At 63.8% G+C, this 26,536-nt stretch overlaps 13 protein-coding genes across 14 annotated transcripts; 6 read left to right on the forward strand and 7 right to left on the reverse strand.

Annotated features, from left to right (window-relative positions):
- Positions 1-2,227: 2,227 nt before the first annotated feature.
- Positions 2,228-5,455, forward strand: AMSG_03867 (uncharacterized protein; the record flags this gene model as incomplete). The annotated part of the gene is made up of 1 exon (XM_013903666.1): positions 2,228-5,455. The coding sequence occupies one exon, from the start codon at positions 2,228-2,230 to the stop codon at positions 5,453-5,455; it is 3,228 nt and encodes a 1,075-aa protein (XP_013759120.1).
- A 182-nt stretch (positions 5,456-5,637) lies between these two features.
- Positions 5,638-7,877, reverse strand: AMSG_03868 (uncharacterized protein; the record flags this gene model as incomplete). The annotated part of the gene is made up of 2 exons (XM_013903667.1): positions 5,638-5,692; positions 5,725-7,877. The coding sequence occupies 2 exons, from the start codon at positions 7,875-7,877 to the stop codon at positions 5,638-5,640; spliced, it is 2,208 nt and encodes a 735-aa protein (XP_013759121.1).
- A 195-nt stretch (positions 7,878-8,072) lies between these two features.
- AMSG_03869 (Ser/Thr protein phosphatase) lies at positions 8,073-9,240 on the reverse strand. Its single transcript, XM_013903668.1, has one exon. The coding sequence runs from the start codon at positions 9,208-9,210 to the stop codon at positions 8,089-8,091; it is 1,122 nt and encodes a 373-aa protein (XP_013759122.1). The 5' UTR covers positions 9,211-9,240; the 3' UTR covers positions 8,073-8,088.
- Positions 9,241-9,354: 114 nt separating this feature from the next.
- AMSG_03870 (zinc ion binding protein) lies at positions 9,355-10,894 on the reverse strand (the record flags this gene model as incomplete). Its single annotated transcript, XM_013903669.1, has 2 exons — positions 9,355-10,599; positions 10,683-10,894. The coding sequence occupies 2 exons, from the start codon at positions 10,892-10,894 to the stop codon at positions 9,369-9,371; spliced, it is 1,443 nt and encodes a 480-aa protein (XP_013759123.1). The 3' UTR covers positions 9,355-9,368.
- Positions 10,895-10,988: 94 nt separating this feature from the next.
- AMSG_03871 (uncharacterized protein) lies at positions 10,989-11,951 on the reverse strand (the record flags this gene model as incomplete). Its single annotated transcript, XM_013903670.1, has 2 exons — positions 10,989-11,699; positions 11,914-11,951. Coding segments are annotated over 2 exons (454 nt in total), but the record flags the coding sequence as incomplete, so codon positions are not given.
- A 461-nt stretch (positions 11,952-12,412) lies between these two features.
- Positions 12,413-13,344, forward strand: AMSG_03872 (uncharacterized protein). The gene has a single exon (XM_013903671.1). It carries the CDS (start codon positions 12,449-12,451, stop codon positions 13,250-13,252), a length of 804 nt encoding a protein of 267 aa, XP_013759125.1. The 5' UTR covers positions 12,413-12,448; the 3' UTR covers positions 13,253-13,344.
- Positions 13,345-13,875: 531 nt separating this feature from the next.
- AMSG_03873 (uncoupling protein 4) lies at positions 13,876-15,121 on the forward strand. Its single transcript, XM_013903672.1, has one exon. The coding sequence runs from the start codon at positions 13,962-13,964 to the stop codon at positions 14,904-14,906; it is 945 nt and encodes a 314-aa protein (XP_013759126.1). The 5' UTR covers positions 13,876-13,961; the 3' UTR covers positions 14,907-15,121.
- Positions 14,983-16,483, reverse strand: AMSG_03874 (peptide-N(4)-(N-acetyl-beta-glucosaminyl)asparagine amidase; the record flags this gene model as incomplete). The annotated part of the gene is made up of 3 exons (XM_013903673.1): positions 14,983-15,002; positions 15,053-15,152; positions 15,188-16,483. The coding sequence occupies 3 exons, from the start codon at positions 16,481-16,483 to the stop codon at positions 14,983-14,985; spliced, it is 1,416 nt and encodes a 471-aa protein (XP_013759127.1).
- A 731-nt stretch (positions 16,484-17,214) lies between these two features.
- Positions 17,215-19,158, forward strand: AMSG_03875 (the record flags this gene model as incomplete). 2 transcript variants are annotated; one of them, XM_013903674.1, is made up of 2 exons in its annotated part: positions 17,215-18,549; positions 18,667-19,158. In XM_013903674.1, 2 exons carry the CDS (start codon positions 17,215-17,217, stop codon positions 19,102-19,104), a joined length of 1,773 nt encoding a protein of 590 aa, XP_013759128.1. The 2 variants fall into 2 exon arrangements, with proteins under 2 accessions (XP_013759128.1, XP_013759129.1); XM_013903675.1 differs by having other exon boundaries at positions 17,215-18,899; positions 18,956-18,965.
- On the reverse strand, positions 19,120-21,716 carry AMSG_03876 (uncharacterized protein; the record flags this gene model as incomplete). The annotated part of the gene is made up of 2 exons (XM_013903676.1): positions 19,120-19,473; positions 19,734-21,716. The coding sequence occupies 2 exons, from the start codon at positions 21,714-21,716 to the stop codon at positions 19,120-19,122; spliced, it is 2,337 nt and encodes a 778-aa protein (XP_013759130.1).
- A 1,069-nt stretch (positions 21,717-22,785) lies between these two features.
- On the forward strand, positions 22,786-23,816 carry AMSG_03877 (L-allo-threonine aldolase; the record flags this gene model as incomplete). The annotated part of the gene is made up of 1 exon (XM_013903677.1): positions 22,786-23,816. One exon carries the CDS (start codon positions 22,786-22,788, stop codon positions 23,785-23,787), a length of 1,002 nt encoding a protein of 333 aa, XP_013759131.1. The 3' UTR covers positions 23,788-23,816.
- AMSG_03878 (glycosyltransferase family 2 protein) lies at positions 23,374-25,186 on the reverse strand. Its single transcript, XM_013903678.1, has one exon. The coding sequence runs from the start codon at positions 25,136-25,138 to the stop codon at positions 23,795-23,797; it is 1,344 nt and encodes a 447-aa protein (XP_013759132.1). The 5' UTR covers positions 25,139-25,186; the 3' UTR covers positions 23,374-23,794.
- A 443-nt stretch (positions 25,187-25,629) lies between these two features.
- AMSG_03879 (uncharacterized protein) lies at positions 25,630-26,307 on the forward strand. The gene has a single exon (XM_013903679.1). The coding sequence runs from the start codon at positions 25,658-25,660 to the stop codon at positions 26,033-26,035; it is 378 nt and encodes a 125-aa protein (XP_013759133.1). The 5' UTR covers positions 25,630-25,657; the 3' UTR covers positions 26,036-26,307.
- The last annotated feature ends 229 nt before the right edge of the window (positions 26,308-26,536 follow it).

The following is a 26,536-nucleotide window of genomic DNA, read 5'->3' on the forward strand; positions in this document are numbered from 1 at the left end:
CTATCCCAGCCACAACTCCCACCCCCATGCTATGGCCATCTTCACCACCATCCCATCGCGCACTCGGCTTCCTCTTCCTCCTCCTCCTCCTCCTCTTCCCGCTCCAGCTCACCCGCATCCTCATCCCCGACCCTGACACCCATACCCCTCAACCATCACAAGTCATACTGCCCAATCTCCAACCAACAGCAATCTCAAGCTACCCCGCTCCGACCCAGCCCCCTCTGCTGTCCTTGCCTCGACGGCCACCAGCCGCCAGCCGCCGCCCGCTCGCCCGATCAGCCCACCCTCATCGCCACCTAGCTCCCTCCCACCACTAGCTACGCAACCCACGACCACATGCAAGGTCGTCACTCACCCCACACTATCACCAGTACCAATATCGCTATCAGCGATACCCATCGACCTCGGCTCACTTGCGCGTCGATTTGTTTTGCCTTGGCGGTTGAGCACGCCCTCGACCGCCCGACCCCGCACATGCCCCCCATCACACTTATTACCAGCTATACCCAATCTGATTTCACTACTACTCTTCTACACGCCCACACTATCCCCTTGCACCGTCTCCAATCCACAACTGCAGTATTCCAGAATCCGAGTTCTGCCACCTGAGGCCCAAGTTGTTGGCCCTGTCCCTTCGAAGGTGCTCACCCCCCCGCCCCGGGCCCATCACCGACCCCCACTCCCCACCATCCACACCCACAACCACCACACCCACACCACACATACTCACCACCCCTGCAAACATAGCTACTCACTCCGTGCCCGCCGATATTCACATCAGCCGACGCCACCCCGTCAACAGCATGGCTGCCGACCGCCTGCTGCTCGCCGCCGACCACCGCCCGCCGCCGACCGACCACCGCCGGCACCACCGAGAGCAAGCTAGCCATCGATAGGGCATTGGAGGCGATGCATACGGATAGCCACAGCATTGGCAATGACTACCAGTCGGCCCTTTAACCCACTCCTCCCCTCCCTCGTCCGGCCTTGCCCATCACAGCCCCCGCCGGCCTGGTCATCGCCAGCCGCTGCTGCCGCCGATCACCGAGCCAGACGACGAGGCCTATGGACTGGCCAGGACGAGAAAGGACAAGAGAGGGCAAGAGTGACCGATAGGCAATGCAGTTGTAGGCCAGAGTGCAATGGTCTGCCTCCTCTTCCAATCCCAAGCCATCGTCCCCATCGACGTCCATCTCAATCCAATCCGTCCGCCCTCCTCGCCCTTGCCGCCCAAGTACCCGGCTCCCTCATCGTCCACACACCACACATCCCCATCATACTCACCCTACCCACGCACATCCATCCGCAAGCCCAAGTTCCATACTCACCATCGTTTCGCCCGCCACGCCACCCACGTCACGACCCCCCTCATCCCCCCCTACCATACTCATTACGCCCTATCACCACCAACCACTACCCCCACCCCCTACCCAACCATCATCACCTCCATCCCAGCTGCAACTCCTACCCCCATACTGTGGCCATACCCACCACCATCTCATCGCGCACCCGGCTTCCTCTTCCTCCTCATCCTCCTCCTCTCCCCGCTCTACCTCACCCCCATCCTCATCCCTGACCTCGACACCGCCATCTGCTCAACTATCACAAGTCATACTGCCCATCGTCCAACCAACAGCAATCGCAAGCCATCCAGCCCCGACCCAGCCTCCTCAGCTGCCCCTGCCTCGCCGACCACCAGCCGCCAGCCGCCGCCCGCTCGCCTGATCAGCCGACCTTCATCATCACCTAGCTTCCCACCACCATCTACGCATCCCGCGACCACACTCCACGAGCTCCAGTACCAATATCAGCATCACCCCAACCCATCCACCTCGGCTCACTTTCGTCACGACTTGTTTTTCCTGGGCGCTTGAGCACGTCCTCGCCCGCTCGACCGACCGCCGCTGAGCCAGCCGACCGCCGCCCGCACCACCTCCATCAAGCTCGCCATCGACAGGGCATAGGAGGCAAGGCAGACGACCAGCCACATGAATACCAATGCCTCACCCCATGAGGCTTGGTTAGTACTGTGATGGGGGACCACACAGGAATACCGAGTAACGCATTCTCCTTTCTTTTTGCCAGTCGCGCCACCCTCCTCTGCCCCCCCCCCCCTCCCCCCAAACTGTCCACCACCTCACCGCCCGACAACTTGTCTTGCCACGCATCCCCATACCCCCCCACCCCACACACACACATACACATACATACATACACGTCTCCTATGTACACGCCTGTGCTGGGAGAGGTCTTCACCCAGACCCCGGCTCCACTACGCGGACACACCACCACCGTCGACCTGGCGCCAAAACAGCGCGCCAAGCACCGCCCTCGCCGCGCCCTCGCCTGGGCGGACATGCCGCTCGACCCGAGCCTATTTACCATGCCTGCGCTCACAGGCGTGGCAAATCCTCCGTCATTGTCTCCGGTGGCCTCCTTTGAGCTTGCTCTTCCCGCCCCAGCTCCCGAGCCGAGCGCCGCCGCCGAGCTCGCCTTTGCGCCCGGCCCGGCCTCGTTCATCGACGCCGTCCGCACTCCGGTCGTGCCGGTTGTCCGCGCCTCGCCCTTCTTTTCCGAGGCTGGGGAAGAGGTCTTTGATCGCGTCTACACCGACCACTTTTCGAGCCGCGCCTCTCATCCACATCTCGCCCTGCCCGAGGACGTCCTCGTGGCGACTGTCCTACATCTAGTCGTCGGCGTCCCCTCGACCTGCTTTGTCTACGATGTCACGACAGCCACCTTCATCGGCGCCGGCGCGCTCCGCATGCCGTTTGCCTCGACCGCTGCGTCGCAGCGCCTGCTCTCCGAGTTTCTGGCCCTGGGCACCTACTTTAAGCGGGTCGAGGATCTCGCCGGCGCCGTCCATCTCCGCGGCCGCATCGCCTCGTGCTTCGGCGGTGAGCTCGCCCTTGTCCTACAAGAGTTTCGCTGGTTTGTCTTGCAAATCGGCGATGCTGCGCGCGCTCGCCCCGACTTGCCGCTCACTCTGATGGAGCTGCTCCATGTCGTCCGCGTCTGGCAATCGCGCTTTGCCTTTCTGGCGAACGCCTGCGGCGTTGCCGATCTCAGTCGCGGCCCGTGGGATCTTGCGGATGCGCTCAACAACATGCCGTCCGGTCCTGCCCTCCTGCGTCATCTTGACGCAGTCGCTTCGGCTCCGCACGACACGGTTCTTGCGCCGCTTGCCCGTCGCCTCCTCCAAGCCGCTGCCGTACCGGTCCTCGATGCTCTCGCCGCCCTTGTCTTTGGTGGCAAGGTGCGGAATCCAGACGGCGAGCTTCCTCTTTCCTCACGGCCCGGGGCCGAGGCCGGTTTCCTTGTCGCCGGCGAAGCCGCCGAGGCCTGGGAAGCGGTTGCTGCCCTCGCCCCCGATCCGGACCTTGCCCTTCCACCTTTCTTCCATCGGCTTCTTCCATCAGCGCTCCTCGCGGCCCGATCGCTGGCCTGCATCCGCGCGCTCGAGCCGCAGCACTATGTCTTTGATGACACAGCTCGGTTCCCGCTTGTCTTGGCGCACGACGGCGAGTCCGAAGCCGCCTTTCGCGCTGCTGTTGCTTTCCATATCGAATGCCACAGCAGTCTCGTCACGGCGCTTGCTGACCGCCTCACTCCCGACCTTGTGTCAGCCCAGGCCAGGCTTGATGCCGCCCGTGCTGTCTTGCGCGATGCCGCTGAGGCGCGCGCTCGTGCTGCACAGGTCGCTGCTGATGCCAAGCGTGAGCGCATGGGGGCCATCCTCCGCGACCGCGCTGCTGCCCGCGATCGTGCCGCTGCCGCCGCCGCTGAGGTTCGCGCCGCCGACGCCGCCATGGCCGAGGCCTGGCGCCTCGAGGCTGAGCAGTACGCGCGCGCCCGCGCCGAGCTTGCCGACCACGCACGTCAAGAAATCAAGGACTACTACGCCGCCCGCGAAGCTGCTCTTGAGGCCAAGATTGCTCGTGCCGAGTGGCGTGCCCTTCGTCTCACTCGCCGTGCCGCACTGGAAGCCTCCCTTGCCGCCGCCGCTGCTGCCGCTGCCGCCACTGGCGACAACAACGACAACTCGCCCGTTTCCCCTCTGATCGTTGTGCCGGCTCCCACGGTCCACTACGGCCGTTTCTCTTCTACCTCGCCACTCGCCCTGTCTCCCTCCTCCTCGCCGACCTCCTCGCCGTCGCCGTCGCCATCCCCGCCGCCATCGTCATCCCCGCCGCCATCCTCGTCAGCGGTTCCTGCCCTCTCGGTTCCTAACGACGTCGACGCCACCTCCAGCTCCAACCCGGTTCCGGCACTCACCATTGCCGCCGATCCGACACCGCCTCCATCCACCACCCCCATCCCGTCACCCACCCCGTCACCCACCTCGTCACCCACTCCCTCGCCAACCTCGCCCAATCCTCCCGCTCCTACCACTCCTGCCACCGTCGACAACGATGTCGTCGCCACTACCACGCTCGCCGCTCGCCTCTCGACCCAAGTCCGCCTCGTCAACCGCGCTGTCCTCTACCTTTTTATGTACCCGCTGCATCTCGAGCAGCATCTGCGGGCACTGCGCGACTTTCTGCTGATGGGCGCCGGCGACTTTGCCCACTCGCTCTCGACCCTGCTGTTTGAGCGCCTCGAAGAAGTCACCCGTCCGCGTCCCACCGACCTTGAGTTGGGCCTCATTCTGGACGCTGCCTTTGCTGTCCATGCCCCGAACGAGACCGCTGATCCACCGCCGCTCTCGCTGGCATGGGCCGAGACCGACGGCGACGCCCGCTCCGGCTGGTCGCCGTACGTCCCCGGTGCCTTTGACAATCTCTGCCTCGGCTATACCGTTCCGCCGCCGCTCGACATCGTCGTCGACCCGCCGGCGCTTGCCTCCTACCAAGCTGTCCACGTGCTTTTTCTCCGCATCCAGCGCTGCTCGGCAGTGCTCACCGACTTGTGGTCGGTCCTGCAAGCCCCGCGCCTCCGCAACGTCCGCAACACCTCGGTCCATGCCCTCCATCTCCGCAAGCTTCAGCGAGTCCGTGCGCAGATGCAGCACTTTGTCTCGATTATGCAGGGCTATCTCGCTTCGCAGGTTCTCGACGCTGCTTGGACCGACTTTACATCGGCTCTCCGCGCCCGGGTCGGCTGTCTTGACTCACTCCGTGCCGAGCACGCCGCCTTTCTCGCCGCCGTCCACGCAAAGTGCCTCCTCACTCCCGCCGCCCGTTCCGTCATGAATGTCATCGACGGCATGCTCGCCACCATCCTCAAGTTCTACGAGCTCATCGTCTCACAGACTGCCCTCGACTCACTCACCCACGCCAACATGGCCCGCTTCGAGTCGGTCGCAGACTCGTTTGCCCGCTACGCTGTCTTTCTCTTCAAGCTCCTCTCCAAGCTTGTCCTTCGCGGCCACGCCACTCATCTCGACGACCTCCTCATCCGCCTCGACTTTAATGGTTTCTTCTCTTCGCTCGACGTCGAGAACCAGCTGTAAATTCTTACGATTGCGAGAGGTCCGGTGACGACGACGCGGCCTGTGCCGCCCGAAGAGGACCCCATCGCAATCCGACTGTCTCGGCCGATGGGCTGGTGCTCTCGCCGTCGTACCCCTCGTCCGTGTCCTCCACCACCACGTCGATCACCGTCGTCGACACTTTGTACTTGGCCAGGAGCCCATCAACGTGCGACGTGCTGCTCGATGTAGGAAGCGCCGGCGTCGTAATCGGAACGGCTGGGAAACCAGCGCTCTTTGGGCTCAGCGACGACGCCTGCGTCAACTTGCGTGACCTCGATCGCCCGCGTGTCCGCTTGGACTTTCCCTTGGGCCGCGCCACGCTCTCGGGCCGTGTCGCCGACCGCGACCGTGACCGCGACCGCGTTTGCGACTTGGAACGCGACTGCGATCGCTGTCGCTCTTCGGCCCGCTTGCGGATGGCGTCAGGTGTAAAGATCTCCGGAATCTTAGGCTCGCGCGTCGGCGTCCGCGACGTCCGCGGCGGCTTGCGGTTGAGCATCAACAACTTGAGCACCGACTTGTTGCCCGCCGCAGGCGGTTTGGAGTACGCCAGCGTCCGCGGGATCTTGTACTTCTTACCCGACTTCCACATCTCCATCACGGCGTCGCGCTCGGCCCGTACCTCGTCCAGCTCGTCCGCTTGCCGAATGTTTTCGGCTTCCAGCAGCCCAAGGCCTTCGCGGGCCTCGCCGAGTGCCTCGCCCAGCGACCGCGCGTCGTTCTCAGCCCGCTCCTGCTCCGTGCGAGCCTTCAGAAGCGCATCCGCAAGCGCCTCGGCCTCCGCTGCGGTGTCCTGAGCTCGTTCCCGCTCTGCCTTTGCCCTTGCCAGCGCCTCATCGCGCTCTGCGGCCAGCGCTGCGGCCCGCTTCTTGCGTGCCGCCGCTTTTTGCTGTGCCGAGGCTGCCGCCGCCTCGGCCGCAGTGCGTGCCGCCTCGGCTGCTGCCAGTGCCCCGCGGGCCGCGTCTGTCGCCGAGTTGTGCCCATGGCATTGTGCCTCCAGGTCGGCAATTCGCGACTTGGCCAGCTCTAGCTCATCCAACACGCGCTTTTTCCGCCGTCGCGACGACGCCAGCCGCGCCTTGAGATCTGCGGTTTCGGCCGAGTCCGAGTCGGCCGCAACCAGCGCTTCCTTGAGTGCGGTACACTCTGCCTCTAGCGCCGCAGCACGCGCATTAGCAGCGTCAGCAAACCGCTGTCCATCTACCAGCAACTGTCGCAGCTCCGCCAGATGTCGCGCCAGCTCGTTGTTCCGTCTCGCCTCTCGGCGGATGTACGCCTTAAGCTCGGTCTCACGCCTGGCAGCAGATCGCAGCGCACGCGCCAGCCGCGCACGAAGTTCGTCTGTTGTCTCTTCTAGCTCAGCAATCTGGCTCCGCATTGAATCTTGTTCGGTGACAAACCGCTCGTGATCACGCATGAGGCTTTTTCGGGCCTCGGTAACAGATGCCTCGGCCGCAGACTGAAGCGAGTTGACTCGGGCCTGCATCACCTCCTGGGTCGACTCTAACGACGACGCGCGTGTCGCCGTCAGCGCCGCCTCGGTCTCTGCACTCACAGCCCGCGACAGGAGACTGCTGTTCTCTTCTTGCAGCGCCGCAATACGCTCCCGCAAGCTGAGCATGGCAGACCGCTCGGCCTCGAGCGCTGCGGCGAGCGCGTCGCGCTCGATCGCCGCCTGGGCTGCCTGCGTCGCCGCGCTGGCTGCACTTGACGTCGCCTCGGTGGCCCGCGCCCGCACGTGCTGCAGCTGCTCGGCGAGAGACGTCAACGTGGCCTCGGCTGCCGGTGGCACCGCAGCCGCGCGCTGCAGCGACTGCTCTAGTGCCGTCACTGTCGCCTCCAGCGAGCTCTTCTCTGCCACCAGTCCCTTGATCTGAAGCGACAACTGCTGGACCTGCTGTTCCAGGGCACTTTGGGCAGCCTCGGCATCATCTTTGCCCTTGGCGGCATCGCGGAATCGCCTCGCTGCAGCCTTGATCTTCTTCTCGCGGGCCTGTAGCGCCTCCACCTCACACTGCAGAGCAGCGACCTGCTCGGCGGCAGCAACTGCCGCTCGCGCCTCAGCCTCTTGTTCACGAATTGCTGCTTCGCGATCGGCGTCGACAAGCGCATCCACTCCGCCTTTGACCCGCGCTGCCGCGCACGCCGCCGACGCCGCTCGCGACGACGCTGACGCCGCCATCTGCAACGCGGCCTCAAGCTGCCGCGACGCAAGTGCTAGTGCGTTCGACTCGAGCAAGCCAGCGAGCGTGACCAGCGATGCATCACCCTCGGCCCCCCGCTGTCTTGCCGGGCTCTGTCGGCTCGGCGAGCTCGGCGGCGGCGTTCGCGTGTACTGCGCCAGGGCCGCCCGGTCGAGTGTTGTCGCCCGGTGGCTCGGCGTCGGCGTCACCGCCGCCATGTCCACCGGCAACCCGCTGCTCCCTGGAAACCGTACCGACGCAACGTCTCCACCTCGCCACATACCGGGCCTTGTGTGTGGAGTGGACGAGGCTTGAGTGCGGTGGCGTGCTGTGGGGCCTTTGGCTCCTGTTGAGCCGTTTGAGCAAAACTCAACTGCTGCCGCCAACGGACTTGGGAAGCCGCGGCCGACAGACAGGTTGGGATGACGTTCATTTGAGAAGGAGCTCGATGTTACCGGGCGTGGTAATGCGCCAGACAACGTGGTCAAAGCTGGAGTTGGTCTTGCTATCGATGACCAGGCCGCTACCGTCGTGAGCAAGCATCAGATCGTCGTCGAGGCTCGAGACAATGCCGCCGTTGGGGTGCAGCCGCCAGGTTTGATTGGCGCGCGCGCCGCGGAGCTTCTTCCAAAGGATGACCTGATTGCCCGGCTCCGCCACGCCCCGGTCGACGTCGAGAACCGTGTCGTCCTCGCTGGAGTCCACGAGAAAGACTGCACCGTCCTTGGCGGGGCAGACCTCGTAGTTGCCCACGATGGTGGCACCAGAATCGAGAGCCTCTCGCTGGCCATGTGGGTCAAAGGCGAGTGAGACTGTGTGGACCGTAAAGGCCTCATTGATGGCCGAGTTGACGAACCGGGTCCGCCCGTGCCTGACGCTACCGACTTCGTCGTGGACGTGGCCGAAGAGGTGGAGCGACGGCTGCGCCACGTGGAGCATGTGCGCGCGGAGCCCGGCGTCGCCCCAGTGGCTGAGGCATGCCCGATGGCTGTCCTTGCCGCACTCTGGCACGTCGCAGCGAACCCGTGTAGTCTTGGACGTCGAGTGCCATGCCAGATCGAGGATGGCCAGCGGCGGCATGTGGGTGACCGCCACGTCGACGCCTGCAGGGCACGTCCCCCACACCTTGTTGCGCTTGGACGCCGAGGTCACGCCGAACATCGACGTCGGGTAGCAGTTAGTGACCGGCGAGCCCCAGAGGGTAAAGCCAAATGGCTCGACGACGACAGTCTCGTTCTGCACATAGTAGTCGGCGTTAGAGAAGAAGGCAGCGATCTCATCGCGCGACATGCCCTTGAACGCCGTGTCGTGGTTCCCAATCACCACAACCTTGACCGCGTAGTCCAACTCACCAAGCCACGCGTTAAAGTCCTCCGCTACATCCTTCTCTCCGCGATTGAGGATGTCTCCCGAGTGGATGAGCACATCGCCCGGAGGAAGCCCGTCGGTCAGCTCGCGATGTCTGCAGTGCGTGTCCGAGATGTGCACAATGGTCACCTGCGCCGAACCCCGCCCAGCCCGGCCGGCATGGGCGACGCTCACATGAGACATGACCAAGAGTAAGCGCTAGCGACAGTCAAGTGGCTTGCTGTCGCCTCGTGGCATCGCTCATAGCCTCGACTGCTCGGTTTTGAAGGTGAGGATGGAAGGTCGGTGTTGAATGCCTCAATTCCTTCGCGCGAAGGAATTGTTCTCCGCTCGCAACTTCTTTACGTTGACCTGCTTTCTCCATGCTGCCTGCTTCGTTCGCGAGCAAGAATGCGCGAGGTGAACTGGTATGAGCTGAGGTAGACGAGCTCGCTGGTCGGTGCGCTTGCTGACTCGGACGAGGTACGCGACGAGCCGCTCGATTCCGAGAGCAACGCCGCGAGCCGCTCGCGATAGATCGGGGCAACCATGGCCTCGACGCCAGTCGGCCCTAGATCCGAGCTGTTGTCAAGGGCCCGGGTCGAGGCCTGGGCCCGCGCCCTTGCATTGGCCTCGAGCGCAGCCTCGCGGCTCCTGCCGGCGACCGCTACGCCGGAGATCGAGCTCGACAACGAGCTCGACGACGAGATGGAATCCATGGCAGGCGCTGCGACGGCCGCGGTGGCCGCGTACTCTTCGTCGGTAAAGGTAAGGACTGGTATGGTGGCATCCGACTCGGTCGCGTCGACGAACGACGAGCCACGAGTTTCGTCGTCCTCGTCGCGATACGCCCGCGACGCAGCGGGGACAAGGGAGGTAAAGTCGAGCGCAGCTGGAGGATGCATGCAGAGCACCCGCGCCAGGTTGCGCCAGCCAGATGAGCCGTACAGCTGGTACGGAAGGCCTTTGATCGTCTCCTTGGTTGACCGACCAGCCGCGACAAGGTAGATGTGAAAGACGGCAAGGCCTCCGACCGGCCACACAATGATGACCGCGTACACAATGAGAACGAGCGCGAGCGTTGGTCGCCCGCCGCTTCCGGCTTGGCCGAGCGCGGTCTGCTCCGAGCCTGATGAGACTTCAAAGAGGTAGCTGAGGCAGAGCGCAATGATGAGGGTGAGGCCGAGCGTGGTCGACCACACAAACGCCAGATAGTACTTGTAGTTGCGGAGCCCGACGCAGTTGCCGGTCCACGGACAGTGGTGGTCAAAGTGGAGCACGCAGTTATCGCACACCCCGCAGTGCGAGGCTCGTGGCGGCCGGTACAACCGGCATGTCTCGCAATAGTTGGCTGCCACGGTCTCGCCCTCTCTGCCGACAACCACCTCGCGCGCCTCCACAAGCTCGCCCTCGGCGCGGGTCCATACCCGCGCCTCGTCATCGGCCCGCGCCTGCCGCGGCACAATCCCGGGATCAGTGTACCGCGCAAGCACTAGCGAGATGTCCATCACCGCCAGCACCGCCAGCACCGCAATCACCAGTACGACCCGCCCGGCCGTCGTCGTCGCCAGCGTCTCCGCCACGTCGTCCATCCTGTTCATCACGCTCATGAGTTTCCCTCTCGCCTCTACACACAAGCACACAAACACACACACATATGTCCCGGCGAAGCGTACAGTCCTGCAACAAACACGATCTGTGGGATGACCGTCGCGGCAAAGGCAATGGCAAAGGTGTGCCAGTCCGGCCCGGCCACAGCTCGGCCGCCGCACCCGTAGTGGTTGGACGATGGGTAGACCTTGTACAGCGGTACTCTCCGACTACCACCACTGGCCCCGGCCTCGTCCAGGTCCGTTCCGCCTGTGCTGCTCTCGCCTGCAGAGGTCATGGCCTTCCACGCCGACGACAAGTGGTGCGCCCACTCCCGCACCCGCGCCTACTCTGGCGCCCGCACCACGCGAGCCTCAGCCCAGCCCACTCCACCGCATCAACTCGCGTGTTTGCTTTGCTGGCTGTTGGCTGCTCCTGTCCACGATGGTCGGTGGCTGCTGCGCATCGGATCGACTGGCGCTCAGTTGGCTCAGTTGGCTCAGTTGGCTCAATTGGCTCAGTTGTCTTGGTGGGCCGAGGAGGAGGCGCGCTCCTGGCGGTGCTTCTGGTGCTGATGCTGCTGGAGCTTAAAGTCGAGCAGCTTATTGCGGTTGGGAATGGCGGCCTGGGTCTCGTACGAGTCCTTGGCCTTGTGGATGCGGGTGGAGATGGAGTCGAGCGTGTCACTCAGCATGACGGCAAACGACGAGGCCATGTCCTCCATCTGCGCCTTGAGCCGCGCGACTTCGGCGCCTTTTCGGCCAGGATCTTGTCACGCTCAGCCACAGTCTCTTCCAGTGCCGATCGCGTAAGGTACAACTCGTCCTGGGTCGCCACCAGCTCGGCGTTGAGCGTGTTGATCTCGTCCATCAGCGAGTCTTGCGTCAGCTTGTACTGCCGCGCCATCGCCGACATGATATCAAATCGATCCGCCTGTTCTGCCTCAATCAGCTCGCGCGCCTCCTTCATAGCCTCGCCAAGGATCTTCTTCTGCTCCGCCGCCCGCGCCGTCTCCTCCGATCGGTTCACCAGCTCGCGCTCGAGTGCCATGATCCGCACATTGGCGCTCTGTAGCTTCTGCTTCTCGGTCATGTTGAGGCCATCTGTACAGCCATAACCGCATCCACCACAAGTAAGGCCAGCACAGCCACCGCAACCACAACCACAGCCACCACAACCACAGCCACCACAACCACAGCCACAACAACCACATCAGCAACCGCGCCATGTCCGGTCAGTCTCACCTGCCTGTGCCCTGAACCGCCAACCACCCCCCCCACACACACACACACACACACATATACACACGTAACCTACCTTTGGTAGCCTTGCCCTTCTTCTTCCGTCCCGACATCCCAAGTGCGGTGTGCACGTACCGAGTCGTGCCTGCCCCGCCGAGTGCGCGCTCAACGGCTGTCACCCGACCTCACCGCCAACGCACTACATTGTCATCCACAAGAACACCATCCGTGTAGCAGCATACCCACATACACGAACAACACGCTGGACACACGCTCAACGTGCTCATCGGCACCCTCAACATACCCAATATCGCCTTGTCGCTCCCATCACAGCTGACAATCATGCCCGACGCCTCCAGCCCCAGATCGGCACCATCCGCACACCACCCCCACCCCCTTACGGCGATGCCCAGCACAGGTCATGACAAGTCCTCATACACCAAACACGCCCCTCCCGTGCCTGCATAACTCCATTCCGTACGACTCCGCCCCGTTGATCTCCTTGCAGTGGACAAATCGCAGCCCACGTGGTCACTCGCTCACTCCGCCCGGCCCCGCGCGTTGACAAGCTCATACACTCCACCACTGCCGGCTCAACAGCAGCAGACGCGATGGAAGTACTGTGGGAGCTTGTCAAGCCCATGCCGTCGAACATGGGCACGCCCAATGTGACGGACGACGTCCTGCTCGGCTTGGCCTTTATGGTTGTCATTGCCTTTGCCGACTTTGTCCTCCTCCGCAACGTCTTCAAGTTTATGGTCGACGACAAGAACGGGCGGTACTTTACCCTCCATGTGGCCATCAACGCGTATGTGGTCCTTGTTCACTTTGATGATGTTTACTACGCCATCACCGATCCATGGGGCTCGGTCTTTTGGCCTTGCGACAACCGCGGCATCATCGCCATCGCCGCCCTCCATCTCTACCACATCGGCTTCTACCAGCCGCTGCCGGCCGTCGACTGGGTCCACCACATCATCATGATCATCATCCTGCTCCCCACGGCCTATCTGCTGCAGCCTGGCCCCATGCTCGGCGAGGGTGCGTTCTGGGCCTCGGGCCTCCCTGGCGGCATCGACTACCTCATGCTCGTCCTCGTCAAGGCCGGCAAGATGAACTCGCTCACCGAAAAGTCGTGGAACACCACCATCCAGACCTGGATCCGCATGCCCGGCTGCCTCTACCATGCCTTTGTCTCCTGGGCCGCCCTCATGCGCCTTGTAGGCATGCCGTACGATCCCGCCTCGCCTCGCCTCCCCTACGCCCTCCTCCCCGACCACATGCTGCCCATCACCATCTGCCTCATGATCACCGTCGTCGGCTTCTTCTGGAACGGGCCGTACTTTGCCGCCCGCGTCGTCGCCTCGCACGCCGTCCACACCGAGCGCAAGAAGCTGGCCGCCAAGGCCAAGTGATGGTCTTGCCGCTGCCGGTTGCCGAATCGTGATGTGGCGGACACATGCCATGCCCATGGTCTCCACTACAACTAAACCACCCTGGCTGTCATACTCAACATGCTTGATGCGTGCCACGGGCCCGCCTCGTCCGTGATTTACAAGCCATAGCTGTCGTCCTCGATTGTACGTGTCGGGAACGATGGCGGCGATAGCATCACCGGTGGCAGCAGAACGAGATCATTGTCGGTGGCGGTGCATCGAGGTGTCGGTCCCGAAAAACGTGCGCTTGGACATCGACGGTGGCAAGGTCATTGTCGTTGCTGCCGTCCGACTCTGCGGCGGGTCCAAAGCCATCACTGGCGATGGAGGGAAAATGGTCGCAAGCAGCGCTGACAAGCACCAACACGACGTTTGGCATCACTGTACTAGACTACCATTGACAATGCAGACAATATGTTGAGCGCATGAAAAAGTAGGACATCGAGCGACCGCATGTCATCATCGTGATCAGGTCGAGCAAGGCCAGCTGCGGAACAGTTGGAGAACAGTAAGCAATCGGCTGTCGCCCAAAAGACATCATCAATTTGGGCCTTTGATCCCGCCACCCAACTCGACCCCGGCCGCAGCGCAGCATCACCTATCCCTTCCCGCGCCAGTTCCACGGCCGACCACTCCCTCTCCTTCCACCAACTGTGGCTTTCTCGTATTGTTGAGCTCCGTTCCTATCATGGCGACTCCGCCGCCGAACAGCATGGCCGAGCTCGAGGTTGTTCCGCCGCTGCTGGTGGACGCCCTTGACGAGACGCCGGCTCAGCCTGTGGCACTCTGGCGACGCTTTGTCGCGTCGGCCGTCTCGGCCTCGGTCTGCGAGGCCACTCTCTTTCCCTTTGACTTTCTCAAGACTCGCCTGCAAGTTCAGACTGCAAAGCGCGGCTCGCGATCGCACGTCTCGGTCTTTCGCCTGCTGCGGACTCTGCCGTCGCTCTCGGCCGCATACACGGGCGTCGTCCCAGCCGTCTGCCGCCACATCCCCTACTCGTCGCTCAGACTCGTCTCCTACGAGATCCTCCGTGACGGCCTCGGCCTCGCCCCAGGCACCACTCCGCTGCTGGGCCTCTGCCTCCTCGGTGGCCTCTCGGGGGCGATGGGCCAGGCACTCGCCTCGCCCTTTGACCGCCTCAAGGTCGCCGCGCAGATCGAAGCCCACGCCGCCGGCCACCTCAAGATGGGCATGATTGAGCGCGTCGCCGCCATCGTCAAGTCCGAGGGCATGCTCGGCCTGTGGCGTGGCGTCGGGCCGAACGTCACCCGCGCCTTCCTCACCAACTTTGGCGACATTGCCGTCTACGACACCACCAAACACTGGATCCAGACCACCTTTGACATGCCCGACTCGCCGCTGCTACACGCCAGCTCGGCGCTAGTCTCCGGCTTTTCCTCGACCGTCTGCTCCTGCCCAGCTGATGTGGTCAAGTCGCGGGTCATGGCTCTCTCCATTGGCGATGCCCACGTCTCGGGCTTCCGCGTCGCTGTTGACATTGTCCGCTCCGAGGGCATCTCTGGGCTCTACCGTGGCTTCTTTCCATGCTGGCTTCGCCTCGCGCCCTTTGGTCTCATTTTTTACGTCACCTATGAAAAGATGCGCGTTCTTGTCGGCCTAGATCCGTTCTAGTGCTGCCGCCGCTGTCGCCGCCGCCCGAGAAACACCGCTACGCTGACCACAACCGCCGACACCGCCAGCGTCGCCACTATGACGGACAGATGCGTTCTGGTGAACAAGACTCCAGAGGGGGGCACATCGTCGTCCACTTCGGCCACCTCGCTTGCGCTCGTGCTGGCGCTCGTGCTCGCGCTCGTGCTGGCGCTCGTGTTCGCGCTCGTGCTCGCGCTCGTGCTGGCGCTCGCACTCGCGCTCGCGCTGGCGCCATCGCTCGACCTCTCCGCCACACCGACCCCTGCCACCACCTCAACGCTTGCAGCCACGCTCTCGACATCGCCACACAGCAGGTACACGACAACATGTCCCGGCGCAACAACGCCGGGCGGAAAGACTACCTCACCGTGGTCTTCTCCGTGTGCGAAGACCCGCTGTGTGTCGACTGTCGTCCCGTCAACGCGCCTCACTGCGATGGCGTCGAGGTACGAGGCCTCAAACTCGGCCCGCGCCGGCGCCCACCAACGAATTCGAGTCGGCGCAGCGGGGTCGATAGGCTCCACAACCTCGATCCGGGTCTCGCCGTCTCCGAGCCCCAGCTCGGCCCGTGCCGCGCGCCATTCGACCGAGCCGGTCATCCGGCCCCGGAGGCGGGCGCGCTCGGCGGCCTGCAGCGGCGTCAGAATGGCGACCGCAAGCTCGACCTGCTCGGCGGCAAGGCGAGCGGCGACGTCACGAGCACGCTTAGGCGGCAGCGCTGCCTGGATGCCGGCGTTGAGCTCGGCAATGTGGTTGGCGAGCCAGGCCTCGGAGACCTTTGTCCGCCGGGCCGCCACTGCGTCCCACTGACGGGTGTAGCGACGAGTGACATCGGCGACGCCGGTGACACTCACCGCGATGATGTAGTTGAGCTGCTTGCCCCATCCAGCCTCATACAGAAGCGGATTGTCCATCTGCGACTCGCACGGGTCGCAGTGGATCCATCGGTGCTGCGCGGCGGACCAGACCTCGGTCCACACATGGTCAGTGTGGTCGTGGACATGCCGAGCCTCGTAGCCCATAGCGACGCAGCAGAGCGTAAACGCGTTGGCAAACTCGCCGCACTTGCCCATGCGGGTCTCCAGCAGCTTTCCCGGGTCGTTGTACCGCGGGAACCTCGTCTCGGCCCCGCATCCAGCCGCCGGGCAGCGGTAGATCTCGGTGACGGCAGCGCCAAACGCGGCCTCTTCCGCTGCCGGCGCCACCGCTCCTGCTCCTTGGGTTCCGCCGCCGCACGCTCGGCAGACCGGTGCTTGGCACCAAGCAAAGAACTCTTCCTTGAACCATGTGAGCAGCTGGCGGAGGAGCTCATCGGCTATCGCCCGTCCCGACTGCGCCACGGCTGCCGCCGCCGCAGCTTCCAGCTTATCGCTAGGAATAACAGATAGCGCCCGTGCACGCAACTCATTGTCCTCGTACTTACGAACCTTGACCAGGCTCCCTACGATCGAGTTGGCAAACGCTCTCTGTCCCCGTTCGGCCGCCGCCTTTGCCGCGCCCTCTGCTGCCGTCATCAGCTGGACGCGGATACCATCAGCGGCAGGTGCGCCGGCCATTTCTCCGATCCGAGCCGCAAACAAACATCCGCCATCATCTGCACAGCCACAGAGAACAGCCGTCATAGGAGACGGCGGAGCGGTGAGGAGGTTGCTTCCCGATCGGCAGGTGCCCGCGCAGCCGGCGCACACTGCCACCGCCGCCTCGCTGCTTCCAAGCACCGCATGCGGCTGCACCACCTCTTCAAAGGGAAACACAATGCGGGTGCACTCGCCCATGACCTTCGTCGTTCTCTCCGCCGTGTGGGTGCTGGCCAAGGTGGAGCAAGAGAGGTACCAGAGTGCGTGCTATGCTTGCGCGTGCGCGTGGGTGGACGCCTGGCCTGGCAAGGGGGGATGGCATTGGGAGGACCCACCCATCGCAACCACAACCACAAGCATAACAACAACTGCAACCACATACTCTCCATCACTTTCCATCCACCACCCGATCCCATCACCCATCTTTTATCATCCGATCAGCCCCCCTCCCCCCCTCTTCCCCTCTCCCCTCTCCTCAAACCCTCCCCGTGTCACTCACCAAGACCAACCACACACCTCCACTCCCTTCGCTCACACCACCACTACACTCCATACTCCTCACCACGCACCCATGGACTGGACTGGTATGTCACCTCCCTTCCTCTTCCTCCTTCCCCCTGCCCCCTTCTTCCCCTTCCCCACTCACTCTCCCTTCCCTCCTTCTCCTGACAGAGTTTGCCCTCGCCGACCGGCGACCTGTGCTGATGGCTATGGCGGACGAGGTTGCGGAGATGCAGAGCGCATCGGCAGAGAGCAAGGCCGCGCTGGCGACAAGGACTCGCTCGTTTGGCAAGTTGGACGAGGTGCGCAAGGCAAAGAACGTGGCTCGCTTGCTCAAGTTGTACCAGGATGAGATTGTGGCTCTCTCGGAGAGGGCAGAGTCGGCCGAGGGCCATCTGCTGGCTCTTGTTCGCTTCCTCGCCTCGGACTCGCTGCCGGATCCGGCCACTATGGTTCCGCGTCGTGTGGTTGAGTCTCTGGAGACGCAGCTGGCTGCTGCCAATGCCCGCATTGCAGAGCTGGAGGCTCAGCTCGCAGGCTCACCGCTCCCGCTGGCGCAGCAGCCGCAGACCCCCAGTGCGCTCTCAGCGGTCGCGGATGCGCTTGATGACGACGACGACGACGATGCGGCTGGCTGGGGTTCGGACGGAGACTGGGGAGAGGCATTTCCCTCGTCCGACGCCGAGCCCCAGCCCGAGCCTGTGACCCAGCCTGAGTCCGAGCCCGAGCCCGAGCCCGAGCCCGAGCCTGCGCCGCAGCCTGCGCTCGACACTGTTTCGCTCGAGGAGCACAACGCGGCCATCGAGGCAGCTCGGGTGACCATCGGCGACCTATCGAACAAGCTCAATCTTGCGGCCGAGCGGATCATGGCCGATGACGCTCGCTTCGACAAGCTGCGAACCGAGTACACCCAGCACCTGACCGCCATGCAGGGCCGTATTACTGAGCTCGAGACCGCCGCTGCCGCCGCCTGCGAGGCCTCCACCGACGAAGTCGACGAGCTCGGCGCCCAGGTCGAGCGCCTTCAGTCGCAGCTCGCCGACGCCCAGGCCGAAATCATGAAGCTCAACTCTGCTCTGGCCGCTGCAGAGTCCGCTACCCCCACCCCGGGCGCAGACGCCCGCGTTGCCGAGCTGGAGGAGAGGCTGCTTGCCGCAGAGTCACAGCGCGACACAGCAGAGACTGCCATCGACGAGCTCGAGAGCCGCATCATCGAGCTGGAGGAGCTGCAGGAGCATGCCTCCCGTGCCCGCTCGCTCGCTGAATCGCGCGCCGCTGAGCTCGAGGCTCAGCTGGCCGCTCGCGACGAGGCCGCCGCCGCTGCTCCTGCCCCTACCTCTGCTCTTTCCGACGATGCCGCCGACGGTGACTGGGGCGCTTGGGCTGCCGACGACGAGCCCACGGATCCTGTATCCGCTAGCGCTGCAATCGATGCAGACGCCGAGCTCACTCAGCTCCGCGAAGCCCTTACCGCTGCCAACAGCGAACTCGCCGAGCTCCGCGACGAAGTTGTCCGCCTCAACGAGGCCCTCGTCGCCGCCCAGGCCACCCACGAGCAGACTCTCGACGAGGACGCCGCAGACGCCGACGCTACGGACGCCGAGCTGGCCGAGCTCCGCGACGAAGTTGTCCGCCTCAACGAGGCCCTCGTCGCCGCCCAGGCCACCCACGAGCAGACTCTCGACGACGACGCCGCAGACGCCGACGCTGCAGACGCCGAGTTGGTACAGGTCCGCGAGGCGCTCGCAGCGTGCCAGGCCGAGCTCACCAAGGCCCGCGACGACCAGTGTGCCGCAGTCGAGGAGATCGCGCGGCTCCACGCGGCACTGCTCAACGAGCAGGCGACCCACGAGACGACTCTCGACTCGCACGCCGACCTCTCGACCGAGGTCGAGTGTCTGCACGCCGCTGCCAACGGGACCCCGGTCGCCGCACATGCTCCTGCTGCAGCTGCTTTTGATCTCCACGCCGACATTGCTGACATTGCCGCTAACGTCCGCGCCCTCCGCGAGGAAGCCGCCGCCGCCGCACAGGCTCGTGCCCGCGACGGCGCTCTCCAGGCCATCCTTCTGCAGGCGCTCAACACACTCGGCGCATGAGCGACCCGGCCTGCTTTACTGTGCAAAGACTGCCATAAACTCCTCGGGCGAGACGCCAATTGGCACATCCTGCGCACCGTACCCGTCGCCGCCGCCGGTCGCGCCCATCATCTCCGCCATCGTCCGCGGCCGCCGCGCCGAGCCCGACCCACGAGTCTGATTCAGCGCCCGCGTCGCGTTGGCGTCGTTGCCGTACCGCGTCTCGTTGCCAACCTCGTAGCCAGAGCCCGCAAACGACCCAAACGACGCCTCCGACTCAAAGTCCAGTCCCTCGAGTCCGTCCAAGAACTCGGCGTCTTGGAACGGGTCCGGCGGCAGCTGCAGGTTCTTCGGCCGCTCCAGCCGGGTGTAGTTGTCCCAAAACTCGGCCTAAACACACACACACACACACACACACACACACACACGCACACACACACATACATACACACACGCGCGCGCGTGCGCCCTCTCCCTTGGTGAGTCCATTGCCTCCAACTCGTCCATCCAATCTCAGCGGCGTACGTTCCCTCAGTGGTAGTGATGAACAAATAAGCATCATCGACAAATGCCTCAAGAAAAGGTATCGTCATCGGGAACACGGCCAGACCGCTCACTCTACTCACTCCAACTCTCCATCCTAAACGTACCTGAAGCCTGCGCTTCTCCAGATTCTGCTGCATGCCGACCTGGAAGAGCCGGTCAAAGACCTTGACGTCGCGGGCCATCTTGCGCGAGCGGGCATTGATGGCCGGCTGAAAGGTGGCAGCGTCCGACTCGTCGTCCGAGCCGGCGTCGGGGGCGGCGGCAGCGCGGGCCTCGTTGTAGCGGGCGCGCGAGTACGCAAGCCGGTTGCACACCTCGGCCGTCGACCGGTACTGGTTGGGGTCGACCAGTGCCCGCGACTTGTTGTTGATCCGCGGTGAGTACGAAAAGTCCGGCTCGGCCACCTGCTTCTTGCCGTAGTACGGCCGCGGCTCGTACCCCAGCTCGCGCACCGGGTCCTTGGTCTTGGGCGCCGCAGGCACACGTCGCTTGCTCTTGATCTGCGGCGAAAAGAAGCACTCCTCCAGCTCGCGCTCGGCCTTTTGCCGCGACGCGTTGAACTTGAGCGAGGCAAGCTTCTCCTCGCGCTTGCGCGCCTCCACCATCAGCCGCTTGAAGACCCATTGCTTGTTGTTGAGCGCCGTCACGTTGTTCTCCACAGGCAGCACGTGCCGCTCCTCACCGCACGAGCACGGCTTGTCCCACTCGCACAGGCAATACGTCCATGCATTCCGCAGCTCCATCGCACCCGTGTCCGGGTTCTCCATCAAGAACTGCCGCAGCCGCGGCGGCCGGTTTGTTTTGGCGTCCGCCTCCTTCGCCGCGCTGATCTTTGACTTGAGCTCGTTCTTGCGCGCCCGCCGGTGCTTCTCGTACCCGCGGAGCCGCGACCCAAACGACGACTCCCAGTCGCGCAGCGTCCGCGGCTTGGCCGACTCGTACTTGTCCACCCACTTGTACCCGGCCTCCTCTAGCAGCCGCTTGCGCTTCTCTTGGTGCTCCCGCAGCTGCCGCTGCTCGGCCAGCGCTGCTTTGCGCGCGCGCGCACGTTGCCGCTGCTTCGTCCGCGCCTGCCGCTCACGCATCCGCCGAAGGTGGTTCGTCTCCCACTCCTTGAGCGAGAATCCTTTGCGCTGCTTTGGCTTGGCCGCCTGCACCTCGTCAGACGTCAACGGGTTGTACCCGAGCTCAGACTCGTCCTCGTTGAAAAAGACCTCCGACTCTTCAAACGACGTCGCAGAGTCGCCGATCCCCATCTCAGACTCGAGTGGAAAGTAGTACGACGACCCGTCGTCGCCGCCGTGTCCATCACCGCCGATCAGGCCCTGGATCGACTTGGTCAGATCCTGGATCATCGAGTCGGCCAGTCCGGCGTCTGCGTACCCTTGGCCCATCAGAATGTCCTTGTTGAGCGCCTCGTGCACCCGCGCCATCACCTCCTCCACCTTGGCGTTTGTCGTCACGTACTCGGCCTCCGACGCAGACTCCCACGTCGCGTACCCGCCGCCAACTCCGCTGGCGCCCGCGGCCCGGCTGGAGCCGCCGCCGCCGCCGCCACCGCCACCCATCTGCCCGACTTCAAACGGCTCGTCCTGCACTGAGTAGTCGTTCTCCGAGAGAAGAGCAGAGCCCGAGCCCGAAGACAGCCGGAACGCGTCCGTCGCCATCAAGTCCATCGACAGGTTGGTCGTTCGCGTCTCCTCCAGCGCCCGGTTTGCCCCAGGCTCGGGGCTCGTCATAGCTGCCTCTGCATACGCCTCGTCGTCGTCTTCGTCGTCGTCCGAGTCCAGGTCGGCCGCCTCCACCTTTGCCGGCTCCGGCACCGCAGCGGCTTCGACCTCGGGTTCAACCACAGGCTCGGCCTCGTCGGCATCAACATCTGCGTCGGCATCAACATCCGCGTCGGCATCAACATCCGCGTCGGCGTCCGCATCGGCGTCGGCGTCAGCGTCAGCATCGGCGTCGGCATCGACATCGGCATCGGCATCGGCGTCGGCGTCAGCGTCGGCGTCGGCATCAGCGTCGACGCCGACAAACTCCTCGACCTCATCCTTGCCCTTGTCTGCCTCACCCAGGCCCGGCTCCATTGCTGCTTGTCCGTCGTCGGCCATTGTCAGAAGAAACTGCAATTCACAAAAACTCTAGCAAGTGAGTATGTGCCAAGACAATGGGACGTTCGCCCGCCCGCCACGGTTCGCCAGCCCGCCACGGTTCGCCCGCCCGTCACTCGCCGCCATCGTGTCATTTGCCCTCGCCAACGATTATTCGTTGAAAAAAACTGAAGCCAACGGCTGGCCACAGCTCGCAGCACTAGGGGGGTAGGCAGGGGGGCTAGGGGGCTATACATTGGTGTAGGAATTGAGAACAGAGAAAGAGGGTATGGCCCGGCTCGTGGAGAACCAGTATGCGTGGGTACGGGGGTGCAGGATGAAAGTATGCCTCTTCCTGCAGCTCCCCCCACCCACCCACACACCCACAAATACACGTCGCGATCATCGCCGCTTCACCAAGTCAACCAAGACAACCGCCGCCCCCCCCCCCTCCCCCCTCCCCCTCCCCCCTCCCCACCCCTTCCCCTCCCCTCCTCCTCCCCCTCCCCCCTACCCTCGTCCAACCACCCGCAACTAAAAAACATTTCAGTCCAAATACACACAAACAACGTCACTACGGTACGTACTTCTGTGGCCGAGCGAGGTGTCGTCCCCCGCGGTCAGCCTCGCCCCGCAAAGCTGCCGGCTGCCGGCTGCCGGCTGCCGCTCGGTGGCTCGTTGGCTGCCGCATGCAACAACAGCCTCTGCGCTCCGGCCAGTCCAGCCACAAACAAGCCTAGCAGCTCATTTGGACACAGCGTTGGGCTGGTCAACGCAGCACCTCTAACCCTGCGACACAGCTTCACACCTTGGTTGGTAAGCGCAACAGGGATGAAATATCAACGCGATGGGACACAAGGTGCCCACCACCTTGTCAAGTGATGGCCTGCCCCCGGTCAGGGGCACTTGCACCGACGACGACAACAATGACGACGACGACGACGTCGACACCTGGGGCTCGGCCATACCCGACTCTGAGCGACCAAGGATGTACAGTGGCAGCAAAGACACAGGGAAGACAAGCATTGACCTTCGGTCGGATACAGTGACCCGGCCAAGTGCAGCAATGCGTGAGGCCATGGCAGCGGCGGTTGTCGGCGACGATGTGTGGGGCGACGACCCAACGGTGGTGGAGCTCGAGTCGATGGCAAGCGATGTGCTGGGCAAGGAGGCTGCGCTGTACTTTCCCTCGGGCACCATGGCCAACTTGACGGCTGTTATGGTTCATTGCAAGGAGCGGATGTCCGAAATCATCATGGGCGACGAGTGCCATGTCCACATCTACGAGAACGGCGGCTATGCGGCTGTCGCCAACACGCCCATCAGGATCGTGCCCACCTCGGACGATGGCACTCTGCCGCTGGATGCTATCGAAGCCCTCGTCCGCCCGGTCAACGATCACTTTCCCACCTCGCGCTTGCTGCTGCTGGAGAACACCCACAACCGCAAAGGCGGTCGTGTCCTGCCCAAGCAGTACATGGACGACGCCTGCGTCCTCGCCTCCAAGCACAACCTCAAGGTCCATCTCGACGGCGCCCGCCTCGCCAACGCCGCTGTCGCGCTCGGCACAACCATCGCAGATCTGGCTGCTCCCGTCGACTCGGTCTCGCTCTGCCTCTCCAAGGGCCTTGGCGCCCCGGTCGGCTCTGTTCTCGCCGGCTCGGTCGAGTTTATCGCCACCGCACGCCGGGTCCGCAAGATGCTTGGCGGTGGGATGCGCCAGGTCGGTGTCCTTGCTGCCGCTGGCCTCCTCGCTCTCGACAATGTCGATCGCCTCCAGGACGACCACGCCAACGCTGCCGTTCTCGCCGCCGGCCTCGACAAGCTCCCGGGCATCGACGTCGACGTAGTCGAGACCAACATCGTGTTCTTCACCCTCGACGCTGCCGCCTTTGGCGCCACTGCAGAGGCCATCGTCGATACACTCCGCGACGACTACGGCATCCTCATTGCAGGCGGCGGGTCCCGAGTTCGGCTCGTCACCCACCTCGACGTCTCGGCCGACGACGTGGCCAAGGTCATCGACGCCTTTGGTGCCGTCCACGCCGCAGCGCACGCCAGCGTCTGACCTCCGCTCACACCACATGAAAGTAGTCGACGCCATCCACGTAGCCACTCGCCGCCAGAGCTGCCTCAAACGTGCCCTGAGTCCGGTCAAGTGCCACCGCAGCTACAAACGGCGGGCGGAGGTCAGCAACCGCCACAATCGGGATCTCGCGGCGGAGCTGCCGCTTCATCTTGATACAGACCGTGATGGGTCCGTCGTCATCGACGCCGCTTCCATCGCCATTGGACCTCTGCCCGTGCGCAGCTTGCCCGTCGAGCGCCCGCGGCTTCTTGCTCGGCAGAGGATTGCCTGCAGCCGCCGCCGCCGCCGCGGCCTTGCGCGCAGCCTTGCGCGCTTTGCGCGCCGAGCTCATCTTGTGCGCCGGAACCACGACGGGGACGAGGACCGTGTCGGGATACGTGCCTACGCTGAGCTTGGCCGGATCGATGTCGGCAAAGCAAGTGACTCTAGCCTTGGCCTCGTCGCTCAGCGCGCGGAAAAAGGCCTTGGCGTCCTTGCCCGCACCCCAGATGGCAAACGCAGCCCACGGCTGGGCCGGGAGCGTGGCCGGGCGCGCCGCTCCCGCCTCACCCCCGATGCCCAGGACTTGCTGCTCAAAGGCCTCGACACGGATCTTCCTCAGCAGTGCCTGCGGCACCTTCCATGACAGCGATCCGGCCGAGTAGGTGTACACGAGGGCGACAGCGTCGAGGCGAGCAAGGACGCCACCACGGCACACCCACGTGAGCAGAAACTTAAAGTCTTCCGCGAGCCCCGCAGCCTCGTACCCACCAATCCAGGCAAACGAGGCCCGTGGAAGGAACCACGTCGGCTGAATGAGGGTGCACTCGCGGAACCGATGCGTGACGAGCTGGTCCTGGCTGAGTGAGTTGGCCCACGCTGCGTACCGCGGGGTCGATCCCGGCGGGTCACGCACAAACCGCGAGCCCACAAGAACATGGTCGCACCCACTCTCGGCTCTTTTGGCAAAGTACGTCTCCAGCGAGCCGGCGATCCGGCAAGGGAGCATGACATCGTCAGAGTCAAGCCAGCAGAGAAAGTCGCCCGAGGCCAGCGCGGCCACCGCATTTCGCGCCGCACCGATCGACGGCGCGCCATCATCACTCTGGCTCCGCGAGCCGATGACTACCGATATCCCTTGCGGAGCATTGCTAGCATACTCGGCAATGATGCCAAGTGTCACGCCATCATCATCAGAGCCATCATCATACAGACACACCTCGAGAGGACGGTGGCTCGACTCGGCTATGGATGCGAGGCACGGCTTGAGAAGCTCGCCCGTGTTCTTGCACGGGATTAGGACGCTCACAAGCACGCCATGCATACTGCTCCCTCCCTCCCCCTTAGACATGGCCGCTTATCCCTCTGCTCTGCACCTAGCCGACCTTGTCGCGTCGACTGTGTCGAGTGGGTGCCTCTCTCGCCAATGCCGACGCAAACACGTCGGCATGCCGACCTCCGCCGACGAGCCCTTCCCGCACATATCCAAACCCACAGACGGGATCCTGTAAAGCATCGCGCAAGCAAGAGCTTTGCGTATTGTACGCTGTGCCGATCGATCTCACAATCGGCCGAACCAGCTCCCGAGTGGAGTCAACTCATGCATGATCGGCCCGTCTATCGGGGAGCGACTCTGACCAGCGATGCATGGTCCACAGACTACCCCGCCTCGCCTTTACTATTGCCTCGAAAGCATCCCTCAACAGTCTCATCATGCAGCTCGCCAACACTGATATCGGCCAGTCGGTCGCGCGGCCGAGTGGCGCATACCGTCGGCCGTCGGCCGTCGCTCCCCCTCCCCCCCCACCCCCGACCCCTTTTCAACCTCACTCTGGCACAACACTCGACTCTGTTGGGGAAAAAAGCAGACATGAGCTCTGAAGAGGTTGTTGTGGAGGAGCCTGTGCTGTCTGAGGACCTGAAGAGGCTGCTGACAAGGAAGCAGGAGCTCGAGTCGGAGCTGGTCAACGTGGAGCGGAGGATCTATCGACTGGAGGAGAACTACCTCCAGGATACGGCGGCTCTGGGCAACATCGTCAAGGGATGGGCCGGGTACTTGTCGTCAAGGTCGTTGGATCAGATCAAGCAAGTCACTCGCAAAGTCAAGGACTCGGAGCGTCTCTTTACCTTTTCGTCCACGTCGGGTCTGGCAAACAACTCGGCAGAGCCAGACGACTATGATGACGAGCCGCGCCGGAAGCGCAGAAAGCACAAACGGAAGTCTGCAGCTAACGGGGACTGGAACTGATCGTCATCTCTGTCCTCAACCCGTGGAGCGAGCGAGGACTGGAGAGAGATGGGGGGGGGGGGGGGGGGCGACTTGCCGCCGCTGTTGATCGCCCTTGTGCTACTGTGCTGCTGGTCTTGGCGCCGACTCGGGCATCTACGTCGAGGTGCCTACGCCCACGCCCACACCCACGCCCACACCCACACCCAAAGTTCCAGAACGACTGCGAACTGTAACGCGTGCTGCGTCGCGGACTCGCTACTTTGGGTGAACCAGCGATGACGATCGTCGCCGCCACTCTCGCGACCAACCTACTTGCACCTGCTTCTGCTTCTGCCTTTCCCAACAAACAACCTCCCCAGCAGAAGACATTCCCGGCTAATGATCACAGACTCACTGCACCCTTAAACACCACACAACCACACTGCTCATCCTGGCCCTATCCATCTTGCCAGCCTGTCGAGTTGCCGCGCACGCGCAGCGCCCAAACACACCACCTCCACCCGCCACCCTCTCGGACTC

The sequence above is a fragment of the Thecamonas trahens genome (assembly GCF_000142905.1).
Source record: "Thecamonas trahens ATCC 50062 unplaced genomic scaffold supercont1.16, whole genome shotgun sequence".
Taxonomy (NCBI): Eukaryota; order Apusomonadida; family Apusomonadidae; genus Thecamonas; species Thecamonas trahens.